The sequence below is a fragment of the Marmota monax genome, unplaced genomic scaffold (assembly GCF_021218885.2).
Source record: "Marmota monax isolate L192 unplaced genomic scaffold, Marmota_monax_Labrador192_F-V1.1 WCK01_AAM20220418_F8-fsc00070, whole genome shotgun sequence".
NCBI classification, from domain to species: Eukaryota; Metazoa; Chordata; class Mammalia; order Rodentia; family Sciuridae; genus Marmota; species Marmota monax.
The window spans coordinates 8,973,441-9,000,660 of NW_026692116.1; the positions used below are offsets into that span (position 1 = coordinate 8,973,441).

Below are 27,220 nucleotides of genomic sequence, written 5' to 3' on the forward strand. Positions count from 1 at the left end.
AGATTATGCCATGTTTATTCATGGATTTGCTGATCCTCTGAGCCATCGCTGAGTATTGATGTGGGAATAGGAATCCCAATTTGAGAAACGCACGTTGAAGCCTTCCATATTGGTCTCATTTGTGAAGCTCTCGGCATTGGGAGGACTTTTTGATGTTAAGTAAAGATATGTCTCTATGAAGGAAGTGTTTCAGAAATTGAACGAGAAAGGAAAGAAAACACTTCACACAGGGGCACTGTGCCTAGCATGGTACTTGGCATATAGTAAGTATTCAACAGATAGTTGTTGGATGAATTAATATGTTTTCTAAAAACTGAGCTGTGGTAAACAAGAAAAGCTAAAGGCTGACAGATATGTTTGGAAGTATGGAGGGTCCTTGCTTCTATTTTTCCAACTTTGCTAGACAGGAATTTTTAGTTACTAAGAAATATAAAATAACTTGCTGAATCAGGAAAAGTGTTCATTTGCATATTTTGTCTGAGGGCTTTATCATTTGTAATTTGCATGATATTAATGCTTCTTGGATTAGAGAGGAATGATTTATTAAGGTGAAATGGCTATTCAGTTCTTTATATCTGGAACTGATTTGTAGAAGGGACTTATGGACTATCCTTACTTAGATTTTTGGGCCTACAGTATTATCCAGCTAAGCTACCAACATCCTCAGGCATATTGGGGCTTTAAGGGAGCTTTCTGAGCTTTTAATAAGGTAGTATATTGTGTTCACTGTGACTGTTGTTCCCTTCTTATGCAGGTCCTCTTTAGGGGTTCCACAACAGAATAAGTGAATGAAAGGGCAGATTCTGTCAGGACATTTCTGATATCCTAACAATATCCTCTCATAACCACCTGGAACCACTCTAATCCTCATGTGAAATAAGGGAAAACTCTCAAAGCAATGTGGATCCTAAGACCCTGCCAGCCTATAAGCTCCCAGTGGAAGAGTCTTCCCTTCTCTGTTTATCCCTGTGCCCTTAGTCATATGCCTGGGTCAAGGCCTGGCTCACAATAGGCACTTCAAAATAGATTAATTAACCAAATTAATATTTTTCATGAAATATATTTTTTCTTCCTTATTGAAGGTAATAGAAGTCTACATTTTGGTTGGAGAATAGATTGTGATAGAGCATGAATAAGTAAAATTAAAAGTTTCATATGGAAAATAATCCTGAGATTGAGCTTGCCAAACAATTTGGAAGAAGAAAAACATTGTTGAGAACTAGCCTACAGTGGAAGTGTAGTTACAGGGAGGGACCTGTATCTCATGCCAGATCTTACTTTTGTGTTACTGAAAGTTGGGCCAGCTGGATTGAGGGGAAAGAGTTACAGAGACAGTTGAGTGAGATACCATATGTGACTCACAGGGCAGGACTGATCATAATAGTTTCTCAGAAACGGTAACTTAGCAGGCATATGTTAAGAATCTGCTGTGTGCTACAAACGTGCTGGATCATAGCTCCCTGAGCTAACTCTACCCTTCGCCATAACCTCCAGACATCTCTTATGAATTCCCTACTCCTTATTACTATTACTATCAAGCTGTCTTTGAGGTGTTAGAGACAGAGAAAACAAAGATATTAGGATGATCAAAAAGCCTTCAAGCAAGAATGTAAAGTTGATCAGGGCAGTTTGTTTTCTTGATAACAAAGGCAATATCATTCATCTAACTGGGTAGATGTTTCCTCGTTTTTTTTTTTTTTTTTTTTTTTTGGACATGTCCCTCCAAAAGCTCATCCCTCTCTTTCCTTGCTAAATCCAGAGCTCTTCTAAATTATAAAATAGTTGTACATTCTGCTAGAAAATCCAAATAATCTCTCCAGGTCCACCTGAAAGATAGCTTAGTGAATTAAAATAAGTGTTATTTTTATTGATAAATGTGGAATTCCTTGCCTCTAAATGGAAACACTGCTTAGAAATGGCAGCAAAAAGGTCAAATTTAAAAGTTTTAAGAACAGAAGACTTACTTAATTGTTTTAAGGACATTTTAACCTCCATGAAGAAAATTCTAGTTATTTCAAGTGTGTAATGTTAAATCAAATATATGCACACTGTCTACATTGGATTTATCTCTTCTTCAGTTATGAGTATACAAGTAATTCAATTTTACAACATTTGTCTCCAAAATTTGTTATAAACCATTTTCAGCGATTTGTATTTTTGGAGCACATGGTTTTAAACAATTTTAAAAGTCTTTTTTCTATACTGTATTTGCTACCTTAATCTTGTGATAATACAATTCACGTCTGTAAATTTTAAATATAAATAAATAGATATTTGTGATATAATTTCAAAGATAACATTTTGTCAGGAAAAAAAATTCTCTTAAAAGATTCTAAAGTGTTTTATCCCCTTAACCTTTTTATAAATTGGTAGAGACTGTTCTTATATACTCTGCCGGGAAAAATATTTTTTTTACTTTTCGTATTTGAGTTAATTTGGTTAAAAAGCCAATAAATTAATCATTTGCTTATATTTATGTAACTCTTCTCTAATATGGGATCTATTTCTGATGGTTGGATTTATGTGAAAATATGTTCTGGCAAATTTAAAGTTATAAAAGTAACAGAAAATTAAAATTTCTATAAGCTATTTATGAAAATTATCAGAATCCTGCAGAGTTTTGGATCGGTTTCATCTCAAGCCAGTGTTGAGGGTTTGTAAGGAAGAAAACTGCAGTGTGACTGAATGGGCTTGAGAGATTGTGTGCACCTATGGTGTTATTAGCAGCCATATGTGCTTCAAAATTAAATACGGTTTAAAATAGCACAATGGCTTACAGTGATGAAAATGTTCCCACAAGGCCATGCAACCAGAAGGTAGCTTTCATTTTCTAGTAATAGTGAATGATCTGCTTGGATTCACCCACATTAATTTCCCCATGTGACCTACAGACATTGACAATATGAAGGCCAGGATTCTGAGTTGTATCTGGTATTTATGGGACCTGTGCATCTGCTCTTGGGCTTTTTAGTTACAGGATGATTCTCCTTGAACATAATCAAAGAAACAAAACAAGTCCAATCTGACAAGCAGGAATGGACCCCCTTCTGATGGCCTGGGACACCTCCAGTTGATGGGATATAAAACAAAGCTTGTGGATCTTTTGTTCTTCTGTTTGACACCCCACTTCTTGGAGTGCACTTTCCATGGATGGAAAATAATGAAATATAGTAACTAAATATTAATATTACGTTTAAAATTTAATATAGTAGATTTATTTGGGGTGTTTTTGTTGTTGTTGTTATTATTTCATTTGTTTGCTTCATTATTTCCTTTAATTTCTTTCTCTAAGACTTTTTACTTTTGGGGGCTTCAACAAATTTTGTTCTCACTTAGTTTTTCTCTTATTCAATAATAGGGGTTTTTAGTGACATATGTTACAAGCTTACCAAAGTTTGATCATGTTCTTCTTTCAGGAACAATAGTTTAAACAGCAACAACAACAATAAAAGTTTAATCTCACCTTTTTTTCTAGAATAAAGGTGAACTCCAAAGTTTAAGAATCCTGTTTTGTTTGTTTTGTTTTGTAACAACACTAATTTAGCCCCAAGTGCATGAAGAAACTATATGTTTATTAGGTTGTCTGTCTTTGGTCTGCCATATGCCTTGCCCACTGTAGACAGGAATAAACATTCACTAACTAAGGAAATAAAGTCTATTATCTTTTCAGGATACAGTAATCCTAAATTGGTTTTCTTGATAAGCAGGTGCTGCTTCTAAATTCTCTAAGCTGCCTTTTTTTCTTTGAGCTTTTAGTAGAAAAATTTTCAGTTACATTTCAGATCAGATTTCCTAGAATCCAATCATGATACATATCAACTTTCTTGAATTTGTTTACATTTCTTTTTATGACTTGATTCTACTATAGGTGCATCATACTTAAAGCTACTATTTGAATGTGAATGACATTCAAATTACTTAGAACTTGTAAAATATTTTATAGTTTTCACATAACTCCTAAAACTTAGCACTTCAAAATGAGTGATTCAATTAAAAAAAGTCACAAGTAACAAATAGACCAGGCTTGTATCTGTGTGTATTTTACTGAAGTGGATCATTAATTTTATAGAATCATTTTGTAGTTGTTTGTTTGTTTTGTTTTATTCTTAATTCTGGAAAAAATTCCAAAGCAATTTATGCACTAATGTATCAAGTTAAAAACATTACATATTAGTTTTCTGTCACTATGACCAAATACCTGAGGGGATCAAACATTTTGACTCACAGTTTTAGAGGTTTCAGTCCATGGTCACTTTGCCCTGTTGCTTTGGCCCTAAAACAGCATAGTACATTATGGCATGATGGAGGGGCCAGTTTACCTTGTAGCAACCAGGAAGCAAAATGAAAGAGAGGAGGAGCAGGGACACCAGTATCTGTTTCAAGAGCACACCCCAACAACATAACCACCTTCCACTAGACCCCACCTTCTAAGGGTTCCACCACATACCAGTAGTGCAACAGGCCAGAAACCAAGCCTTTGACATAGGCCTTTGGGGGACATCTGAGATGCAAACTATAGCACCTTGATAATGTGGAAAAGTCCCTCCCAAAAAGGATCTTCAGCTTTGCACATCAGCTGTGCTGAGATTTCCTTAAAGTTTTATTTCTCTTCCTTAGACATATAGCTCTACTTTGTAATTAAAAATATTCAGTTTTTCTTGGGTGTAATTGGTATGTCAATTGGTAGATCTGTCTCACTTCCAACTTGTCCAAAGCACCTAAATCAGTATAGCAAAATCATTTTGGAAGTTTCAAAGTATAAATGTAACCCTGGCTCCTGCAGTTATCCCAGAATTGAAGTTTGATGTCATATGTAACTGAATGGGTTTTAATGTTTGTATAACACCGAGTCTCAGCAGGCAAGACAGGACAATTTGGGACAAGAAGTGCTTGTTTTACTGCTGTTGTCTTCAGGCTTTCAACTCCTACCCCACCTGTTCTCCAGTTCACCTTATCAGCAACACAGTCCTTTCTCCCAGTACCCACAGCTAGCCAGGCACCAGACTCTCCTGATTCTGCCTCCCAGCATTTTATCTCATCTGGTATCAGGAATCTGATTGTTGTTACTGCCCCCAGTCCCTTTTCTTAAACTCCTTCAGGGCTCCATTTATCATCTTCTAAATCCAAATGACTGCAGGAAAAACTCCTCTAGGACCTGACAGTCACCTGCCTGTCTGTCTTCATCGTTCACTGTTCCCCCTTTTCATTCTCTGAGTACTACCAATCCTAATGAGCCACCTGCAACTCTTTGGAAACTCAAAAGTAAACATGCCTCTGTGCATTTACACCTGTCCTTTGATTTGCATGAAATACCTTGCATGTTCTTTATCCTGTTGCATTTATATTTCTCCATGTCTGCAGGAGTTCATAAGGGCAAAATCCATTTCTTCACCCTCTATTTTAGTTTTTAACAGAGCCTCTTAGATGGATGCTGAGCAAATGCTGCAGGGTGAGTTGAGTGAGTGGGAACAAATCAGATCCTGATTGGTGTTCCTGGTTATCTTCTTGGTGCCAATTTAATCTAAAAGGTTTCCTTCCTTCCACACTTCCCCCCTCCTTTAACCACCCTACACACCTCTGTCTAAGGAATCTATCTGATTCTGTCTTGGTCGAAACCCTCAGTGGCTTACATTTCCTGCAGAATCCATTTCATGCTCCATATCATTTCCACCCTCTAGTGGTCAATCTTCAATCTACCTTTCCACTTGGATTTCTCAGGTTTTTCCTTGCCCACTCCAGACTTTAAACTAAGCTCTCTCTGCTCTTTTATCCCATACTATAGCATATCACCTCTCTGGTTGTGTTCATACCATTCTTGCACCCAGGTATTTCTTTGTCCCAGTCACTGCCATGTGAATTAACAGTCAAAATATTCCATAATCAGAATTTAGAATTAATTTTCCATTCTGTATCTTTATTTTTTCCTGCATGAATATTTACTTTTTATTATAGCTTTTGGTTTTTGCTTTACTTTTGCATGTCTTTATTTTAATAGATTACAAACTCATTGAGATAGGAGCTGAATTAGTTCAACCTTGAAAATCACAGGCAAGCCAGCTCTGTTCCTGGTCCGATCCAATGGTTATAGATGGAACATATATTTGGCAGACCTTGATTTGAATTGCTGAAATGCCACAAACAACTGTAATCTCCATTAGTTCTTTCTCCCAGTTTCCCGGCTTATAATAGGAAGATGATAATATCCAATTTACAACATGCTTATGCAAATTAGATTAAATAATATAAATATATAGCTTAAAAAAATGACCCGTGGCAGAAATGCAATAAATTATTCTTTTTTTTTAAATTTTTTATTGTTGGTTGTTCAAAACATTACATAGTTCTTGATATATCATATTTCACACTTTGATTCAAGTGGGTTATGAGCTCCCATTTTTACCCCATTCTTATTACTTCTATTCCCCTTCTATTGATATGGAATATTGGAGAATGATATTGTTTTGTTTGAGTTCTTAGTATTAATGACTTTCATTTAATTGAGTAACTGTAGCTAGAAATTACCCATTAGCCTTGTTGTTAAACATAAACCCTTTTTTATTATCTTACAATCTTTTATTGTTACTTAATTCTGGTATTGCGACATTTTGTGGACAAAAAGCATTGCTTGCTTCTTCAGTTTTTCCAACAGAGGGCCCAATTGCCGCCAGCATCTGTGAAAAGAATTATGCAAACTTTAAATCCTCCTTATCCCAACTTTCCCCATGCCATTTTTCAGTAGAATCTATGAATTGGATTTCCCATGGTTAGAACTATTGAACCCTGCTTTGTGGTGTTGGAGGAGGCACTGGAGCAAGAGAGGGGCTCCTTTGTCCTGGAAGGTATCTTAATACATCTTATTCTCCCACTTTGGTTAACTTTTGGTGTGCTCTTTCAGAACCTGGACAGGTAGTGGAGTCAGAATACATAATCCGTGCATCAAAGAAATGGCTAAAATTGAAGTAAATCGAAGAGAAAGACATCTAATTATATTATGCATTTATAAATTGTTAGGCAAGATGTTGTCCAGATCATTCTTTGAATAACATGATCATGGTCATTATCAATTAGTGTTTTTCCAATTTGAAATTATGGAAGATTATTCAGTGTGAGGAAATTCCTGTCTTGTTTCTCCCTTCCCAGTTGAAATAATAAAGAAAGAAATAGCAATGGAAATCAAGTTAGACCCAGGTCTGGCAGGAGAATGACATGTTGCCAGAGACCAAAATACCAAAAGAGAGAGGATCAGTGTCAGTTTTGCTAGCTAATACTGATGATGATAATGGTGATGGGCATAGAGAGCATATAGTAGGCAAATTGTCAGGCAGGATGTGAAACAGTGTTTTTTTTTTTTTTTTAATTTTGTGCAGTTTTCTTAAAAATCCCTATGAAGCGAGTATTATCATTTTTATATTTTCTAGACGAATAAACTACTGCTTCGACAGGGAGTCTTATCCAATGTCACATAGCTTATGAAAGAAGCAGGACTTAAGCTGATGTTGACCTAACCCATAGCCAGTCCTCTTCATCTCAGTCCTCTCTGGAGGTGAGAGTGAGTCTTACAAAACCTTTTCTCTAGGGAGTGAAGAAACCATCACCAACCTGACCTGGAGTCTTCAATGAAGGGGATTTACAGATTGACAAGGGAAAACCCTTTGCTATAAATCTGTTATTACAGTAACCCTATTATAAGCTTCAATAGGAAAGGGAGGAAGAGAAAATATATGATTCTGATGCTGTGTTTCCTAAAGCCAATTCCTGGGGGGCCACCTCTTTCAGCAATCTCATTCCAATAGATTGCAACTTTAGACCACAAAGCCTAACTAGAGAATAACAGTGTGGTTACAACTGCTATGTGTGCTTTTTGACCCTAGGTGGAGGAGGAGAAACATTGAGTTACTACTTAATATTTGGATGATAAAACCCCATCTAACAACTCAGAGAAGTGAGGCTTCTAACAGCCCTGAAGCTTTGTCTATTGGACATAGATGTTAAATGAGTTTGACCTTTAACAATTTTACTTTTAGCTTATCCCTTAGCACCTACAGCCTGTCATTATTAGTTATTCAATTAATATCCCGTTAGACAGGTTCTCTAAGAGTTAGCAAAATCATTGCCCCAAAGAATACACATACCCATAAAGTACTAAATGGCCTCATTGATATGGTTCTCCCTCCAAAACAACAGAACAAGAAATTTAAAACTCTCTCTCACACACACATACTCCCCCCCAATGAAACTCAATGTTACCATTGAAATAGATTTCCCGTACTATATATATATCTCAGAAACAACACATTTTATTGATTCTAAGATATTTTCACATTGTAACATGTTTGAAATAGAAATTCTTCTTACTCAGGGACCTATTACAAATATACACAGTTATGAAATGGTGGTGATGCATAATATCCCATTTAAAACTTAGGAGGGAAGAAGTCATTTCTTCTTAAATCTCCATGGCTTTGGATCTCATGCAGTAAAACCCAGAGCTGTCCCACAGACTACACGGCTCATTGTGATCCAATCACCCACCACCTGTCTGACCCATCTTGAGTCTCCCCTGTTCCTTCTAACTGTGCTGAAGCTGTGCTGGTCGCCTTGTTCTAGAAGAGCCAGTCATGCTTCCACTTGAGGTCAACTGCCTTCTTGATTCCTCTGCCAGGATCTTTTTCCCATTTAGAATGCCATGGTTCACTCACATGTCTCCTTAGAAATTTATTCAAATGATGATTTCTTATTTTGGTTTTCTTTGGTCACCTTATCTGAAGTTTGAGCATTATAACATTTTCTATCAACTTTTTTTGTTTCATTTATCTCTTTAGCTTTTATTACTGGCTGATAGTTAATATTTTATATTGCTTATAGATTCTCTCTCCCCAGCAAAGTATAAGCTCTACTAAAGCAGGAATTTTTGTCTATTATCTTCAGACATTTTCCATTTTCCAGGTCCTAGATGAATGCTTGGTTCAGTCAGGAAGCTATACATATATACACAGTCACATTCACACACACACACACACACACACACACGCACACACACACATATATATATATATATACACATATATATATAAACAATATGAATAAAATATATAAGTGTAAAATATATTAGTCTGCCACATATAAAGAATAAGTCAGTGGACTGCATGCTTAGTTTGGTGGGTAAGATAGGGAGGGGTGTAATACCACCCTAAACGTTCCTAATGGACCTTAGATTTGGGGTCTAGCATCTTGAGATATAAACCTGTCTCTGTTTCCAGTTATCTGAGTAAAACTGTTCAAGTTAATCCCTGGGCCTTCAGGCTGGACAACATAATCTATGTGAATGCTATAACATGTCAGTTAATTGAGCTTTCTTAAAAGCAGTTGAAGACTGGGAAGATAAATGAATGAAACTACATCTTTTAACAAATAATTATTGTCACAATAATAATAATTATTGTCACCCTAATGAGAGTGTTAGTATAAAAGAATTTTGAGATAATTGTTGTTCAATTTCCTTCTTTTCGTGAATAGTGAAACTGAAGCCCAGGGTTGAAAGATTTACCAAGGTTAAGTGCTACTTGGTGGCAGACCTTAGAACTCTGTTCAATGGCCCTGACCAAATTCAATGTTCTTTTTACTTTAACTAGTACATGTGATAAATACTGGTAGCTTTTTAAAATGTTATTCTCAAGCTGTTTTGATATCATGTTCTACTTAAATTCGATGAATTCACCTCATAGCAAGACTACATAGATCAATTTCTCTCTCTTTGTGGCTTACTTCAGCTTACAGAAGAGATTGGAAAACTTGAAGATAAAGTAGAATGTGCTAATAATGCCCTGAAAGCAGATTGGGAAAGATGGAAACTAAATATGCAAAATGATATCAAGTCAGCATTTACAGATATGGCTGAGGAGAATATCCACTATTATGAACAGGTAAGTGGTGCTACTTCATACTGCTTTTTTTTTCCATGCTGCTTTGTTTTTAAAGCGTTATATTCTCTTTCACTCACTACTATCCTATGTTGAAAGAATCAATTTTAAGAACCGGTTGTCCCATTGAAAAACTCCTTTGGCAACTCAGTTCCAGTGGAGTTGTTAGTTACCATTTTGTTTTGTGTATTTTTTCCCTTGGTTTCTTACATTGGAAGGATTTGAAATCTTTGAAAATATTTGGTAATGCTTCCTGGTGATTCACCTGTCTCATTCTCCTCCCTTTCTCTTTCTCTTTCCTGTATTGTAAAGTGCAGAAGGAAAAGGACAGAGGTTGGATAAGCAGAAAATTGATTCAGGGCCTATACCTTTAACCCTATATCCCTGCTATCTCCAGCTTAGATAGCTGCTCAAAACTCAACCACAAAGGAGTGTACTATTCTATTAGTGAAAAAGAAACAGTTTTTGAGGGGTTGAGGGGGTTCAGAAAAGAGCCTAGGTAAGTGGTGATACTTCATACTGTTTTATTTTGTTTTTTTTTTTTTCCATGCTACTTTGTTTTTAAAGCATTATATTCTCTTCTACTCTCTACTATCCTGTGTTGAAATAACCAATTTAAATTCTTTTAAATTCTTAAGTCATCATTTTAAAATTCTTATCATTTTTATTTTCAAACAATTATTTTCATTATATAACTATTTCTCAAATGTCTTTCTCAAATGAATTTTATAATATTGTTGCTTTTCTCTATCCAGAATATTCTAAACATTCATCTTTAAATATTCTTATTTTAAATATATGTCTTTAACCTTATTTCTTGGTAAATTAATAAATACATGAAATTGATAAATTAAGGAAATCATATTTTAGTCTGGAATGATTGTCAGTAGAGGGTAGTTTAAATTGAAATGTTAATTTTGAAAGATTAACTGATATTTTCATATCAACAAGAAGAGTTAACTGGGTACTTCCTATCCCCTCCTGCCCACCTGGGTGGGCACCTGGAATATACAAGGCAAACACAATTGCAATTGTTTCTCATGTAGTTGTAGTCAAATATGGAAAGAGTTAATGAAAAAAAGAGATCATGTTACAGTAGTATAAATTTCAGTGTAGAAAGTCATTGCAGAGGCATCTCACCTAATGTAAAAGGAATAAGGAAGTTGCCTCGCAGAATGTTTAAACTGATACCCAAATGATGAGTAACAGGTTGCAAGACAGAGAGATGTGTGAAAGAGCACTGCAGAGCGGAAAAGAAATACAGACCAAAGCACAGAAGTGTGAGAGACTTACGTTCATGTAACTGAGGCTTATTTCTGGAGGAAGGAAATGTAGTGTTCAATTGAAAGATTAGGCTGAAGATGGCATCATGAATTTTTAGTCTTTTGTCATTCATTCTAAGGGAAATGGGAACCATTAAAGAGTTTCCAGGAGGCAGGACTTGCCTTGTCCAGGGATCACTCTGGTTGTATGTGAATCAGGGTGGAGCAACACTGGCTGTGCTGAGCCTGTTTGAAGGAGGCTGCTGCAGCATCCCAGGCAGAGATGTGAGCTGACCTGGGGTTTCATGGTAGTGCACAAGATGTTAGTGAACAGTGTCAAGGGATTTTTTTTTCGTGGGTAGAATTGGAAAGTTAATTTTCAATCTTTTTTTTTAGTTTTGTATTCTGCATTAAATTTAAGTATCTAAAGGAATTCCCATAAATCTCTGATTTTTGAGTGATTTAAAAATATTTCCCTTTTTATCAACATAGGGTTTTGTTATCACCTGTTTAAATCCTCAGTAGTAACTACCTCTCTTTTATGGTAAAACCTGCATATACTTATATTTCCAAATTAAATGACAATCAGCAAGATAATTTATTTTAAAAAGTCTTCAAAATTAGAGTATGCAATATATTATACATGATTATTATTATAAAATATAAGTATATTAAGGTTGAAAAATTGCATGATATATAAAAACAATGTATTTTTCTTTAAATGATAATGTCTGCCAGAATTTTCAAATTTGGACCTTTTTTTTTTTTTTAAATGTTCAGATTCATCAAACTCTGACTAAAATGTTTGGGTTTTGACTATACTTCTTATATAAGTATGCATTTTGTCATTCTCATAGATTAAATTCAGTTTATATAAAACACTGTTTTCTTAGAAACAATTAACTTAGCATCACTGTGTCATGTTGCAAATTTTATTCTTTATAGCAGTTTACAGTTCTTAACATTTCCCCAAGTGAATTATACTTCCGAATGTAACTAAAAATTTATCAACTGCATAGCATCTTGGATATATAAATTTGGAGGTATCACTGATTTTATTTAGTGTAACTTCAAAAGATCCCTACTTCTTCAGTTATTTATTGTTGGTTTTTTTTCATGAGTGAAAAAATTTTAACATGTTTGGCACATCCATCCACTAATGCATAGTAAGGGAAGTTGGAGTCCTTAAATAATCGATGATTCTTAATTAGCAGAAAGAATATGAGGCCTAAACAGTGACAATCTGCTGTTATCTATTAACTTCAGAATGTGTCAGATATGCAGGGAAGTGAAATGTTTCACATCATGCTATTCCTTGCTTAATTTAGTCATATTCTAATGGAAGTACTTCCTTTTTCATCTATATTTACTTAGATAAGTCCCCAAAGGGGTCTGCTTTTAGTATGATAGATAAGTGGGGCGTAAGCATTTGCCTTGGGATTTACTTGTGTGAAGTAAAATGATCACAGCTTGTTTACAACTTAAAATTTCTATATCAAGGGAAAAATGAAAATCAGATTTACAACTATGAGGCAAGGATCTATATGAAATTCCAATTATTGTCGTATTGAAATGTTGTACTTAAACATATGGATTTATTAGTAGATAATTGACTGCAAATACAGAAGTGGTGTCTTGGACTAAACTTTGAATAGGTCAAGTGTTATTCTCATTCTATTCTATATGACTAATAATTAAGAATGAATTTATTGAGAGTGTAGAAAAACAAGAATAACAACACAGTGAAACCCAAAATCCAATTCAACAGGGTGAGTAATTTCAATGTATGGCCATGGGGCATTTAGGAGTAGGGAGTCATTCTGAGAAATATGTCCTTAGGTAATTTCATAGCTATGCAAACATCATAGAGTGTACTTACACCAACTTAGATGACTGTGATATCACTAGACACTATAATTCTGTGGAGCCACGATTCTATGAGGTCTATCATTGATTGGAACATTGTGTGACATTTGATTGTACAACGGCACCCAGATAGCCAAAGAAAATGATTTCCTGCTAATGTGAAAGGAATAGTGAAACAATAAAATAAGACACATTGGATAAAGTACAAGGATATTTTTAATTGTTCCCCCATGGGTACAAAAGAGAATTTGTTGTTGCTGTAGGTGTGATTATGCTAAAAATGAAGAAGGTTTCAGAGGATGTGATCCTTAGCAGATAAAATGAATTAGAAGAGTGTGTTCTTATGAAAGCTCAACTTTAATGTCATGGAATTTTCTAAACTATCCTGTGTCCTCTTACAAATGGATGTTGAATGGTTATTTGGGATTTCAGCAAGAAAGTGCAGCTGATTAGGAATTGCTCTAGACTACTGCTGGGTTTAGCGAGATTGGTCCAAAAAAACAGGAAACTATCTATCAATCCAGTGGCATCACCTTTGCTATTAAGGAGATAACGAATAGCTCTGATCTCTTTTACATTCTTGTTTAAGGCTTCTCAACTATCTTAATGTTTTTGTTTTCTTCATCTCTGACGCTTCAAGGACAGCTTGATATTAATAAAGAGTAAGGAATTCACAGAGGTAGCTCAAAGTTGTGGTAAAGGGAACTATGATCCAGCACTTCTTTAACACATGGAAGATTTTTTTTGTTTGTTTTAATAGTGCTGGGAATTAAACCCAAGGGTGCTCTACCACTAAGGTATTCCCCAGCCTGTTTTTATTTTTTATTTTTGAGACACAGTCTTGCTTAGTTGCCACAGTTGGACTTGAGCTTATACTCCTCCTCCCTGAGCCTCTTGAATATTTGGAATTTAGAAGAGGCTGCTGCTACACCTGGCTCAGATTCTTAACACATGTCTGCTAATTTACCATTTCTAAGTAGCTAGTATGATTATCCCTGCCCTGTGTATCACACACAGCATCTCACTTAACTTTCTAAGCCCCAGCCTCACCCCATCTCACCCAATTTTCAAGTAATATAAACATTTTAGTGATAATTTTTGACAAATCAAGCAGTTTGTACCTAAGTGAATTTAATGAAGGATAATAGCTTAGTCCTTTACATAGCTTATTTTAAATTATTAGTAAATATGTGGGAGTCCTTGTTTTATAGCCTATTTTTCTGGTCATAAAATTCATACATGCTCACCAAAACAAATAACAACAGCAAAAATTAAGTAGGTATACTAATGAATAAAGAAGAAATACTAAATGCTTATAAGCCTATCTCTTGGAGAGTGGTATTTAAATATAACTACAAAAATTACTATTTGAAATTAAATATTAATTTAAACTTTTCTGCATGGTCATTTCTAAATGTGTTTATATGTTGATATAAACACATTAATTTTCTGTCATGATGATTAAAGTGAATAGATTATTTTGACTTTCATGTTTTCTAATCTTTTTGCATACTTTTTTCACATGGTTACAATCTTCACATGATACATTGTCTTACTATATTTTCATTTGCTTAGGTAATTACAAATAGTGAGACGTTGTAAGTAATACTAGTAAGCTAGGTGTGATGACGGGGCCTGTAGTCCCAGATACTCAGGAGGCTGAGGCAGGAGGATCATTTGAGCCACAAGTCCAAGACCAGCCTGAGCAACATAGTAAGACCCCCATCTCAAAAAAAAAAGATTACATATAACTATTAATATTAGCTTTTTAAAAACTTGCTTGGCATGCTTGGCAAGAATTTCAAGAAATAACTCCATCAATGGGTATTACATTTCAAATGTTACCAGTCTTATTTAAAAATGTAATTTACTTCATGCAAAATTCTTTATTTAAGATTTGATTATCATCAAAGCACTATGGAGTATCCAAATTCAAGCTTCTATCTTGCCTATAGTAGGTTAAAGTTTATTAGGAAAGAATAATATATATTTTCACTTGAATAATACAATTTATAATGTGTTAACTATTTTAATGGAAAAATATTTGAATTTATTTGCTTGAATTATAATGGATTTGTCCTTAGTGGATGGCAAAAATATTTACATGGACATCTAGGAGGCAGAAAATCAATTACAGTGAAGTATATTCTCTAGAAGAAAAATGGACTAATACTTCTCTAAAATCCAAGTCCAGTTATTGATGGGTCATTTAAAATTACAGAAATTTTTAAAAAGTATATCTCATTGCAGTCCTTCAACTAAGTAGTGGATGGGCATTGAGTATCCAAAAGTTTCTTCAAGTATAGTTGTATTTATTTCAAAATTTATTCTGTATTATTTTGGTAAAATAGTAAATTTTAGTGAAGAGGTAGTTTGTTTTAAATTCATTGTCATCCTACATATTTTAAACATTTTGGGGGTTTTGTGAACATTTACTAGAAAAGAAACATTTTGATTATATGAGGTTAATCTATATCAATAATAATTATAAAATTGTTACCTAAGGAAGATTCTGATGGGTAGCATTTAGATTTTGTCAGAAATGTCAATCTTTTGGATGTAGGAAATCAGAAAATTAACTTTTTGAAAGGGGTGATTAGCAGATCAGCCTCTAGTCTAGTTAATTTGTTAGTTAATTCTAACTATCAAAGTAGAACTGTTACCTTGCCATGCCATTAACCTAGGGAGAAAGTCCCTTTTGTTTTGTTTTCCAAAATCTAAGAGGGAAAGCAATGGAAAGAAACCTTGGCCATTCTCAGTCATATTCCCTAGAATTTAGTAAAGTGGCTTTAAAAATTATAGAAAAGCTAGTTATACTTTCAAAGTCATCGACTTTAAAAGAGAACATGACTTAAGAGGAGTGAGCAGTTCTGAAAAGTGAAGAGTGAGGCAGATAAAGAATGAGCTCTGATTACACCCGTGGACCATGGACTGTGACTGTGAAGATGAAAGAGGGGGTGCAGTCTCAGATGAATACGGAAAAGAACAGGAAGTGTCAGGGAGGGCAGTTCAGGAGGAAGTGAGGTTTGGAGGGAAATAGTGGAAAACTTCCCAACAGTACCAGAGTCAAATCAGAGTGGTTGTGAGTAACCCTTTGGAAGCAAAAAACGTCTATAATAACTGTAACAAAATTAATAAAACGAGTCCCTTATGGAAACTGAGCAAACGGAGTTGCCTCATGTCTATTCCACTCCTTCTTTCTCCATAAAGAGGAATGCAAGTATGTATTGATAGGGTTCAGCAAACACACAAAAAAGAGGTAAGTAAAACCTAGTATGTTTGAAGAGATAAAACAAAAACTATACATTTCCACAAAAAGAGAAGGCTGGGTATATTGTTTATTTATTTTTTTCAGTGGGTTGTATAATAATCCTTCCTTTACTGTCTGGAAAGCAGTGCTTACAGAGCCCCAGTTGAAGCCCTTCATTCTACACTGACTCCTGGAGGGAAGCTTGACAGGCCTCCACGTAGCAGGCCAAGTTTCTCTCCTAAGTTAATACTAAATATGGCTGCAGAATGGTGGGAATACTGGAACAATGACACCTGTTTCCAGAGTAGCTGACTTCCTCTGTAATTTGTGATGCGTGCTGTACACAATCACCTGATAATACTCAACTCTTTGTGAGCAGCCTGTCTTGGAGAGAGAGGATGGAAGTGGCAAAGGTTATATCCAGATAGAGTTGTTTAGTTTTGAGCCAAAGGAATGACAGGTAGTATCTAGGTTTTCTTTAAATATTTTGGAAAAGTGGCATAATAGATAGCCTGTATTAAATCATTATTTTTTTATATTGGCTCTCTTAGGTTAAATCTGTTTAAAGGGATACCTTCGTTAAACTTCCTTTCCTTATACAACCAAGGTTAACTAGAGTTGGGATAGTCCAGAATTATCTAGGACATGGATTTTTCAATCCATATCAGGGTGCTTTTTATTTTACCTAACAGTTACAAAAGCTTAACTTAAACCCTTGGACCCGGCAACAGAAATTTCCTGATGATGCTAAAAACACTCCTTCACAAAAGAACAGTCAGTATCTTTGTATGAAGAACGTTTGATAACTACGTTATACATCCTGGAATCTCAGAGCCCAATCATGTGTGGGTTAGGTTTCCTGCAAAGCAAACATACCTGCTTGAGAGGCTCAGAGGCTTACAAGTTTTCCAATCTGTTACCTCCTTGAACTCATATTAGTTAGTCTTCTCCGTTGGAGGCACTTACTAGAAGCCTGAATGCCTGCGTTAGGAGATTCAGGCTGTGTCACACTATTTCTCTATGGACCACCCATTTCATTCAGGTATTGTTGCCTTCATCAACAGGGAAATATCCACTTTTCATCATCTTAATGCCATTAAATAGCAATCCACTGATAGCTAGGCACTTTCTCCTTGTGTTTCTTCTAAAGAAATCAACCGTAATCGTCTTGTCCTCCTTTTTACCATCTTGTATTATAGACATCATTTTATTATCAAGCAAGCCAGTCTTATTTCAAATAGAATCTAGAAGTTTATGATAAAAATGAGCAGACCACCAGAATGAGAGATGAAATAGCCTCATACGGCCTTAGAACTTTGAAATTTTATATTCTTACTGAGGAGAGACTTCACCATTGACCGTGTATCCAGAATCATCAATGGATGATTTTTTATTTTAAACGTTTTTGGACTGCTCATAATAGGCTCTTGTGGTCATCTGTTACTGGCTGACTGTTGGTGGGGAGGAGGTATCTTTGGAGACTAGCCACCTCAGAGAACACAAAACTGCCTTTTCAGTTTGACAGATTGTTACTAGGAATTTTGGATAAGTGAAGAAGCAAGAATTATAATCTGAACTCAAAGGCATCTGCAATTAAGATTAGATGATGATTTCTGTTCTTAATTAGATATCCAAAAGTCATAGCTACAGCTCTACCTACCTGTGGAACTCTTTTATTACGTTGCATATAAATCTGGAAGATTTTTGTTTTGTTAAGTTTCTACTTTCTTAAAAACTTCTATTAAAATATTCTTACCACTCCCCTATATTCTATAATATAATTATATCTCAGTTATCTGCACAAATGAAATTAAGCTTAGGTGTGAAATGCACATTTACACCATAGCAGTGACCCATCCTTTGGACTAAATGCATGTTTTGTGAAGTTAAATTAATCAGAGATTTGAATGGAAGGGGATTAGAAAAAGAAATGGTTTAACACACATGTTCATGATGCAATGCATGATACAACACCTTGATAATGAGAGTGAATTTACTAGTGAAAAATACTGGAGTTGTGTATCATGATGCCACTAGCTAATCATATATCTTAACCATGTCTTCTCTGCCCATTTGAATCTGACAAAGGTTTTGACACTTTTTTCTTTATCCCTCACCTTGCCCCATTCATATACACACCCTTCACAAATCTTTAGGAGACTGAAATTAGAACACATAATGCTTTAAAATAATGTGCTTCAACACCAGAGTTGTACCTTGATAAATTTACCAGTAATCTAAAGATAAATGTGCTCTCTTACAGTTTGTTGTATTTCAGTGAATGGTTAAATAAAAACATGTACACCCGATACTTGAAGTATTCATTATTTAACAGGACAAATTTCATGCAACTGACTTGTTTTAAGTCAAAATTAGTGATGCTAGGATATATAGAAAGCATGAGTTGAAAAGATATGAATTCAAATTTAGGCTTTTATATGAATCCCTCCTATAAAATTTTCCATATTTTAGATCTTTTGGAGCACAAATGTATCCCATGTGTAAAAATGAGAGGAAATGGAATAAATTACATCTAGGGATCTTTCTATTAGGGTAGACATCTTCAGAGCAATACTACAGAATAATAAATAAATGGACCACAAGATGGCGTTTGTAGCTAATGAGTCCTCTGCAATCTCTGTTGCCGTCATTTTGAGTATTATTGTAGTGTCTTCAAATGCAAACTTATCACTCACATTCCTGAGAGATGTATAAAAGTAATTTTAGGAAAATATGCAAATTATGATTTTAAGGTTACAGATACTTCTAAAATTATAAATTGGCAAATGATTCTTAGAAGTTGAATTTAGGCTTTTCCAAAAATGAAATTCAGTGGATAATTTGAGCTATTGCAAATAATAGAAATTTCTTTTCTCTATCAGAATCATCTTTGCTTTTTTTCCAGGCTTATTATAGTTCAGAATTTCAAAATATGCGGCTCCTGAAAGTTTTCACTAGTATTTCACATCTTAGGTTTAGGTGATAAAAGGTATTATTAAGATGTTATACATCTATTACCCTTATTATATGATCTATAATTTTTATTTGTACTAAATAACTTTGCAATGATAGTGACCTATTGTAAAAATAATTATGAATTAGAACTTCACTGTTCCCTTAAATGTAGGTGATATCATCTGTTCCCAAGTTCATTTAAATCAACATTAAAATACTTAGGGACACTGAATTATATTTCATATTGTTAGTTTGTTGAGAATGATGCAATTATCATGGTACTCTCTAAATTAGTGGAGAAAAATAGAAACACAGCAACTTTTGACTTAAAATGGTTTTAATGGAAATATATAGTAAGGTTTGGCTTTTTATCATTTTACAATGATAAGTATCATTGTTATTATTTTAGGCAAATTTCTAGTTATTTTATTAATGAAGTCGTACATAGGTCATACTTTACTAATTTTGACTTATGTGATAATTTGGATGGAACTAAGTTTTCCAGTAGCTATTTCCATGAAGAGGTGAGCTTTACCTGTGGCATTTGCCTATGGTGGCTAAGAGCATGGGTTTTGGATGGGCATAACTTGTGACTTTGAGCACAGTGACCTTTCAGTGATTCTATTTCATCTTCTTTAGTTATCCTCAGTATCCTCTTCTATAAAGTGAACTTAGAAGTACCTACCTCATCATAGATTTATTGGGTATTAAAATATACTTGTACATATGTGTGTGCAATGGGATATGTGAAGATGAAAGAAAAGTTTTAGAAGCAAAGTTTAATATTCCCAGTGAGTCATAAAATGTAAGTTGTTTTTAAACTTTCTTGTTTATTAATATCTTTCCAGGAGTTTCAGCTAGCATACATCTCAAGCCACTAATTTTATGTGAGCCTGTAATTGCCAATATATAAAATAGGTTTTAAAGTTGCTAAATGAATGAATGAAAAGCATTTCTCACTCAGTATCTTGTACATAATAAGCATTCAGTAAATGTAGGTTAGTATAGTAATAAAGCTATAATGGTGATTGAGAATATTTATCATATTTATCATACTTATCTTTAGAAACTATTTATAATGATAATTATTTTACAAATAGTTATAAAGGGGAGGTACAACTTAATGCTTGCCACATTCCATACTGAGTCAAACTATGTATGTTATTCAGCTTTTTGTTTCTGTGATTAAAATCCTAACTTAGAGGGACTATGGTTGGCTGGCTCAAAGGCAGGAATATCATGGTGGAGGGGCCTGGCAGAAGAAGATTTCTCAGCTCATGGCACATAGGGCACAGAGAAATAATGAAGGGGCCAGGGAAGATAAACCCTCCAATGCATGCCTCTCCTGACCTACTTCCTCTATATCAGTCCTAGTAGTTTATTCAGCTATCAATGGAATAATCTATCAAAGGGATCAGTCCACTGATGAGGTTAGAGTCTAACCATTGTCCAAAAGCCCTATCTCTGAACCTAGTTGGATTGAGGACCATGCTTTCAGAGCATGAGCCTTTGGGGACATTTCAGATCCAAACCGTAGCACTAATCCTATAGAAGCCTATTAATACATTGTATGGGATCTCATTTGTTGCCTTCCTGTTGACCACAGGTAAGCTCTGGAAACTTTTAAGTTTAGTTCTGGGAAGAAACTTAATGGACACACATAGTCTAAACCCCTTTTCTGCGAGTAGGCAAATAGGCCTAGAAATATAGAGATTTGCCTACAGTCACACTATGGGATAGAACGTCCTCATACCCCATGAGCCTGAGAAGATAATATCAGTATTAATTCTTATATGTGGACACTCCCATGGGAAGTTGTATTGTATCTAGAGTAACAACGTTAATGTCACTGTTTATTCTTAAGAAAATTCAATCATTTTGTGGGACCACTACCTGCTTATAAAAACTGAAGAGACTTTTACCCCTTCTTATGGTGAAAAGTCATCAGTACCTCTGCTGAAATGAAGAGATTTGTTTTCAAAACTAAGTTTGTCTTGGAATTAAAGGTTCATTTTCTAAGTGTTCCATCTTTGTGTTTGAGATGGTTTTAAACATGTATAGGAGCTTAAGGTTTTGCTTCCCAAGGATGTGTGTCCCTAGCCCTTCTGGCCTGCTGGTTCTCTTTGGATTCTCTCCTTCCAGAGAAGTTTCAACATTAACCTTTGACTACTGGAGCCATCTGGGAAAAATAAGCACTGGATTTTCACTTAAGGGGCATTTGAAATAAACTTGTTTTTAGTCTTCCTACATCCTGGATAGCAGCATGCATGGCATGTTTAGCCACTATCTTTACCTGGAACTGAGGAGGAGCATTCCCCATGGTTTTATATGGGGAAAGGTGGGTAGGGGTGTATGGGGTGAGCATAATACTGTACTCTAGAATGAGTTTTCTTAACTAAAATTGGGATGACCTGATTTCATCAGAGCATTGTTACATCAAATGGAATAATATGAATGGAAAATGAGAACACTTTATTCAAATGAAAGTGGAGCGCCTTTTGTTAATTTTTCCTATAACAATATGAGAATCTCAACTAGAATGAGCTGACTGGTAAACTAGTAAAGGTCAGGCTAGCACCAATGCTGGATATTTTCACTTGTCACTCTGATTTTGACTGATGTTAACTAGCCTCATAGATTGTAATGATTTTAAAATGGGAATAAAGGCAAAGCCACATTATTAGAAACAACTCTTTAAAAACTGTAACTTGGAAATGAAGGCTAGTCTTACACTCAGTTTCAAGATTTTTTGTTGTTGTTGATTTAATGATTATTTAAATCCTTCAATGATCACAAAGGCAAGCACAGTAATAGGTACTCACTGAACTGAGCATAAGAAGACAGAATAAAGAGAGTTTAGAATTCACTGTTTGTTGTTTCTAAAAGATGTGTATAAACTTTACACATGTGCAAGAAATATACCAGGTAACTCAGCTGATTATTGAACATTGGTTGGAAGGGGCAGTTGAAAAATACAATTTTTTATTTAGTAAAAAATCTTCTAAGATTCCAAAATCTTGATCTAGTAACATCAGGAGTGACATAGTTCAGGGTCAGATCCTCATTTTGCAGGCCCAGATCTTCTTCGGTCAGCATCCTGAGTGTAGATCAGGCTTGTTTGGCAAAACTTATCATTAATAAGTTTAGAGACCAATAGAAATCAGGATGTCAGTTCATTAGTGTTCAGGTAGAATACAGTTTTTGTGATGACCAGCATTTAAGCATCAGTCATTCAATACATTCCTTCTCTGTTGTCATATGATTTCATTTACTGAGCACCTGCCACATAACCTGCTATGTGTTAACGTAGTTGTCTTCAAGAAAGAAATAATTTCTAAAAAATGTATAGAGAATCAATATACACAACCTTTGTATATACTCTTTCCTAAAATTTGATCAGCCTATTGCCTCTGTAGTCAAACATTTTCTTACCTCCTCTTCCAAAATTGTTCTTTTTCCACTATGTAAAAGAGAGAGAGATCTTGTCTTGCTTGCCAGTGACTTTGTAAGTGTATCCCAATGATAATTCAGGCAATCGGTTACTTCCCATTTGGTGACAATAAACATTGACTATCCTATATATTTGTACTTAACATCATAATTGTACTACTTCACCCATTTGAGCCTTGGCTTTCTTATCTGTAAAATAAGATTCATAATAGTTATTATCATATTTAAGAAAGTAGTATGTAAATTAACCGTTATAATGCTTGACCAAGTATTCATATCAATATAAGGTAGTTGTAATGTTATTTCTGTTGTTATTACATATTAGTGGTTCTATCCATTTAGTATTTCAAAATACATAAATCTTTCTAACTCTAGTATGGAATATGGTAAGGGAATAATAGTTCAGTACCAACTTTGTCTCTTTTACGAGGTATCACTATCCTTTTCAGTACTTACTTTAGAAATGAAAATGCTCATTCACAACACTAGTAGAGTTGGATGGCTAATGAAGTTAACATAGTTGAGCCAGAATCTGATGATGATGGAAGTATGTTCCCTTGATGAGTAGTGCCATCTTTGGTGAAATTTGGATTGCTTATTTGACAGGAATCCTAAAGAGAACAGAGGTCTCAGAATTTATTTTGAATTTTACTTCAGGGACATTTATAAGTTTGTTTAAATGTTTGACAGTTATCGAAAAGATATGAGATCTTCTGAGCAGTGATTGCTTTAGGCTGCCTTGCAGGGTTACTAGCTGCTAGATCATGTGTGCATTTGCAGAGAGACCAGAAAGCTGCATCAGAAAGAAGGTGAAGGGGTTCCCCAGATGGGAATTATGACTCTGCTGTCTATCATCCCTGTCAACCCATTTAATAGTTTTCTTTGTTTTGTAAGCTTCTAGATAGATTTTTTTGTTTAGAGAGAGAGAGATAATTTTTTTTAATATTTTTTTTTCAGTTTTCGGTGGACACAACATCTTTATTTTATTTTTATGTGGTGCTGAGGATCGAACCCAGTGCCCCGCACATGCCAGGCGAGTGTGTTACCACTTGAGCCACATCCCCAGTCCTAGATAGATTTTTTAAAAGTTAGTTTGGTATCTTTGCATTTACTTCATACTTTATACTGGAAGTTTGGTAAAGGAGATTTTTATTTGTAAAGCTGAGGTTTTAATTTCTTTTTTTTCTTGGCATTGAAAATAAATAAAATACTAACAACGGTTAATATTTATTGCATGTCTGCACCTAATATTAACTGTAGGAATTTTATAGATGTTCTTCCTCAGCATATGGAATTTCTATTTCTAATTTGTTGAGAAACTTTTAAAAAAAATCAGGAATAGATATTGGAATTTGGAAATGTTTTTCCTGCCTATGCTGAGATGATATCGAATTTAATATAGTCAATTATATTGGTTGGTAGTTGATGATTAGTCCAACCTTATATTTTGAGGAAAGCACCCATTTGGTTGTGATGTGTAATTCTTTAGACAGATTGAGGGATTTGATTTGCTAAAATCTTGGGATTTTTTTGCATCTATGATTATGAATAAAGTTGGTTGCTCATTTTCTTTTCTTGTAATGGCTTTGGTTTTGTTCCAGTTGAAAAGCTCTCCTATATTTTGGTTTTCTGGAAGAGTTTGTGTAGGATTAGTATGCTTTCTTCCTTAAGGGAGTTATAGAATTCACCAAAGAAGAGTTCTGAGCCTGAAGTTGTCTTTGTGGAAAGATATTTACTGCAAATCTAAATTCATGTGGGCTATCTGTATCTTATGGAATGAGTATGGTAGTCTGTATCTATTGAGCAATGGGTCCATTTCATCTATGTTTTCAAAAGTGTGGACATGAAGTTCTTCACAATATTTCCTTTTTTCCCTCAGTAGAATCTGAGCTGACATTATGCCTTTCATTCCTCACCATTGATAATTCATACCACCTATTTTTATGATCAGTATGGCTAAAAATTTATCAATTATATTAATCTTCTCAAAACATCCAATATTTAGTTTCTTTATTTTTTTCTCTAATATTTTTCTTTTATCCTTCATTGATTTCCACTGATCTTTTCTGGGGTTTTCTGTTGTTGTTTTGATTTGGGGTTTTTTTGGTGTGTGTTTTGAATTTTCAAAGTAGAAATCAGAGTCATTAGTTTAAGACCTTTCTTCTTTTCTAATGTAGGTGACTAGTGCTGTTTCTATATGTACTACCTTTTTGAACTATTACAATTTTTGATATGTTGACACGGGATTATTTATAATTGTCCCACTTGGATTTTAAATATTTGGTGTTTTTCATATAGTTATTACCAATTTCTAATTTAAATCCATTATATTCAAAGAACATAATTCATACTGCTTGAATCTTTTTAAATTCATTGAGATTCCTAATATGATTCAGAATATGGACTATCTTGCTAAATGTTGTATGTGTACATTAAAGAAAAATGTGTGTTCTGTTTTTGTTCTATTGATACCAGTTAAGTCAACTTGATTGAAAATGTGATTGAAATCTATTTTATTGCTTTTTTCCTCAGCATATTCTATCAAACATAAGACGGGTATGAAAATCAATAATAATTATTTGCCTTTCTCCTTGTATTTCTGTCAATTTTGTTTCACAGATTTTCAAACTTTCTCATTTTGTGTGTAAACATTTGAATTGTGTCCTCTAGATAAATTAGCCCCTTTATCATTGTGAAATTATCATTTTTACCTTTGATAATTATCTTTGCTCTAAAATCTACTTTTCTGACATTAATATAGCCATTCTAGCTTTTCTTTTGACATGTGTTACATGATATATATTTTTCATCCTTTTAATTTTAATCTATTTGTGTCCTTTTATTTAAAATGTTAGCAATTTAAACAAAATTAATGTGGGTATTTTTTCATTCAGTAGACCATGTGTATCTTTTATTGGGTATCTGGTTGATTTAATTGATTGATTATTGATATGATTATGTTTGAGTCTTTTATCTTGCTGTTATGTGTGTGCATTTACACACACACACACACACACACACTTTTTTTGGGGGGTCCCATCTGTTCATTGTTCCCATTTTCCAATTTCTGCCTTATTTTGGCTTAATTCATATTCTAATATGAATTCATTCTGTTGGTATATTAGGCATAACTCTTGTTTAATTATTTTAGTAGTAAGATAGCCAAGCATATTAATGACCAAATCTTACCACCCAGTCCCAGCAGATCATCATAATATAATTTATATTATAATAAGAATATTATAATATATTTGCTAACGTTTTGAACTCTTTGTGCTTGGCATTCTGCAAAGAGATTTATACAGATTATATAATTTAGTTTTCACAATTGCCTTATCAGTAAGTACTGTTTTTAATCTGATTTATAGTTAAAGAAATGATAATAAAAGTTAATCAGCTTTCCTAAGTTCTTCCGTGATGTGGTGGGATTTGCCTGCACAGGGCATTCATGCATCCTTTCTGTTCTGTTCACCTGCCTAATGCCTCCTCACTTCCAAGTGGGTTCATCTTTTCATCTGTAACTTTGAGCTCTGTTTTCTCTCTTGACAATGGGGTAGCAGTGCATTATTTAAACAAAGTAACCCATGCTTATCTTTTAAATCTAATATGTTTTCCTCTGGTTTAGCAATAGCATCCCGGTTAAGATTGAAAATATGTGGGAAATGACATAGATTCTGGTAGGCTGATGGGAGAGAGGAGTAGAGAAGATTGCTGTAGGGACAGATGAGGCAGGGTTTATAAATTCTTTGCACTCTGAAAGTGAACTTCTGTTGGTCTCCTCATCTGTGTTTCCGTTATTCAGTGCCTTGCTACGTGGGAGTCATTCCTTACATCACAGACTGACCTCCACTTGGAAGAAGACTCTGAAGATAAACTTTAATCCCATAAGAACTTCTGTTTGGTGTTTGGGAGACCGCATCTATCAACCAAAGTTATTCTGTAAGGATTGGCTGTGCCCTGTATAAAGTGGATGAAAATGTTTCACACTATCTGGAAAACCGATTTGAAAACTCAGGTATTCCAGGTCATTGACATGAATTTGGATGTATATATAGAGAAATCTATCTATATAGATATATAGATACATCTGTATATCTACATAGATAGATTTAGCTTAATTTTAATTATGTTCTTAAATTTATGTGCCAATAATTGCATATAGAGATTTTTTTCTTAAATGTTTGATGTGGAATGTTTCATTTTAAATATGTTGTAAAGACTGAGTTTTAATAAAAGGTTTAATATGAAATGAATGGCTGTGGTGTGTTCTTTTTCAATGGATAGCTCAAGACTCTGAAACATATTCTAATATGAATTCAGCTATGTTAACAGGTATGCTGTGCATTCATTTTAATTATAATTTTCTCTCAAATACTATTTACTTTTATATTAAGAATTTGAAGTAAATATCAAAAATTACTTAACATGAAAAATTAATAATAGCTCTTAAAAGAATTGATTTGTTACAAGTTAACCAGTTTTTTTCCTACACTTAAAAGATTAGTTTTCAAAAAGTA

At 34.3% G+C, this 27,220-nt stretch overlaps 1 protein-coding gene across 2 annotated transcripts in view; it reads left to right on the plus strand.

Moving 5' to 3' along the window:
• Positions 1-26,952, plus strand: part of Snx7 (sorting nexin 7) — an 82,766-nt gene extending 55,814 nt beyond the window's left edge. For both annotated transcript variants that reach the window (XM_046462347.1, XM_058585435.1), the window contains exons 8-9: positions 9,771-9,923; positions 26,506-26,952. In XM_046462347.1, coding sequence (XP_046318303.1) covers positions 9,771-9,923; positions 26,506-26,583 — 231 coding nt within the window. In that variant the 3' untranslated portion in view covers positions 26,584-26,952. The remainder of the gene's footprint in view (positions 1-9,770; positions 9,924-26,505) is intronic.
• The last annotated feature ends 268 nt before the right edge of the window (positions 26,953-27,220 follow it).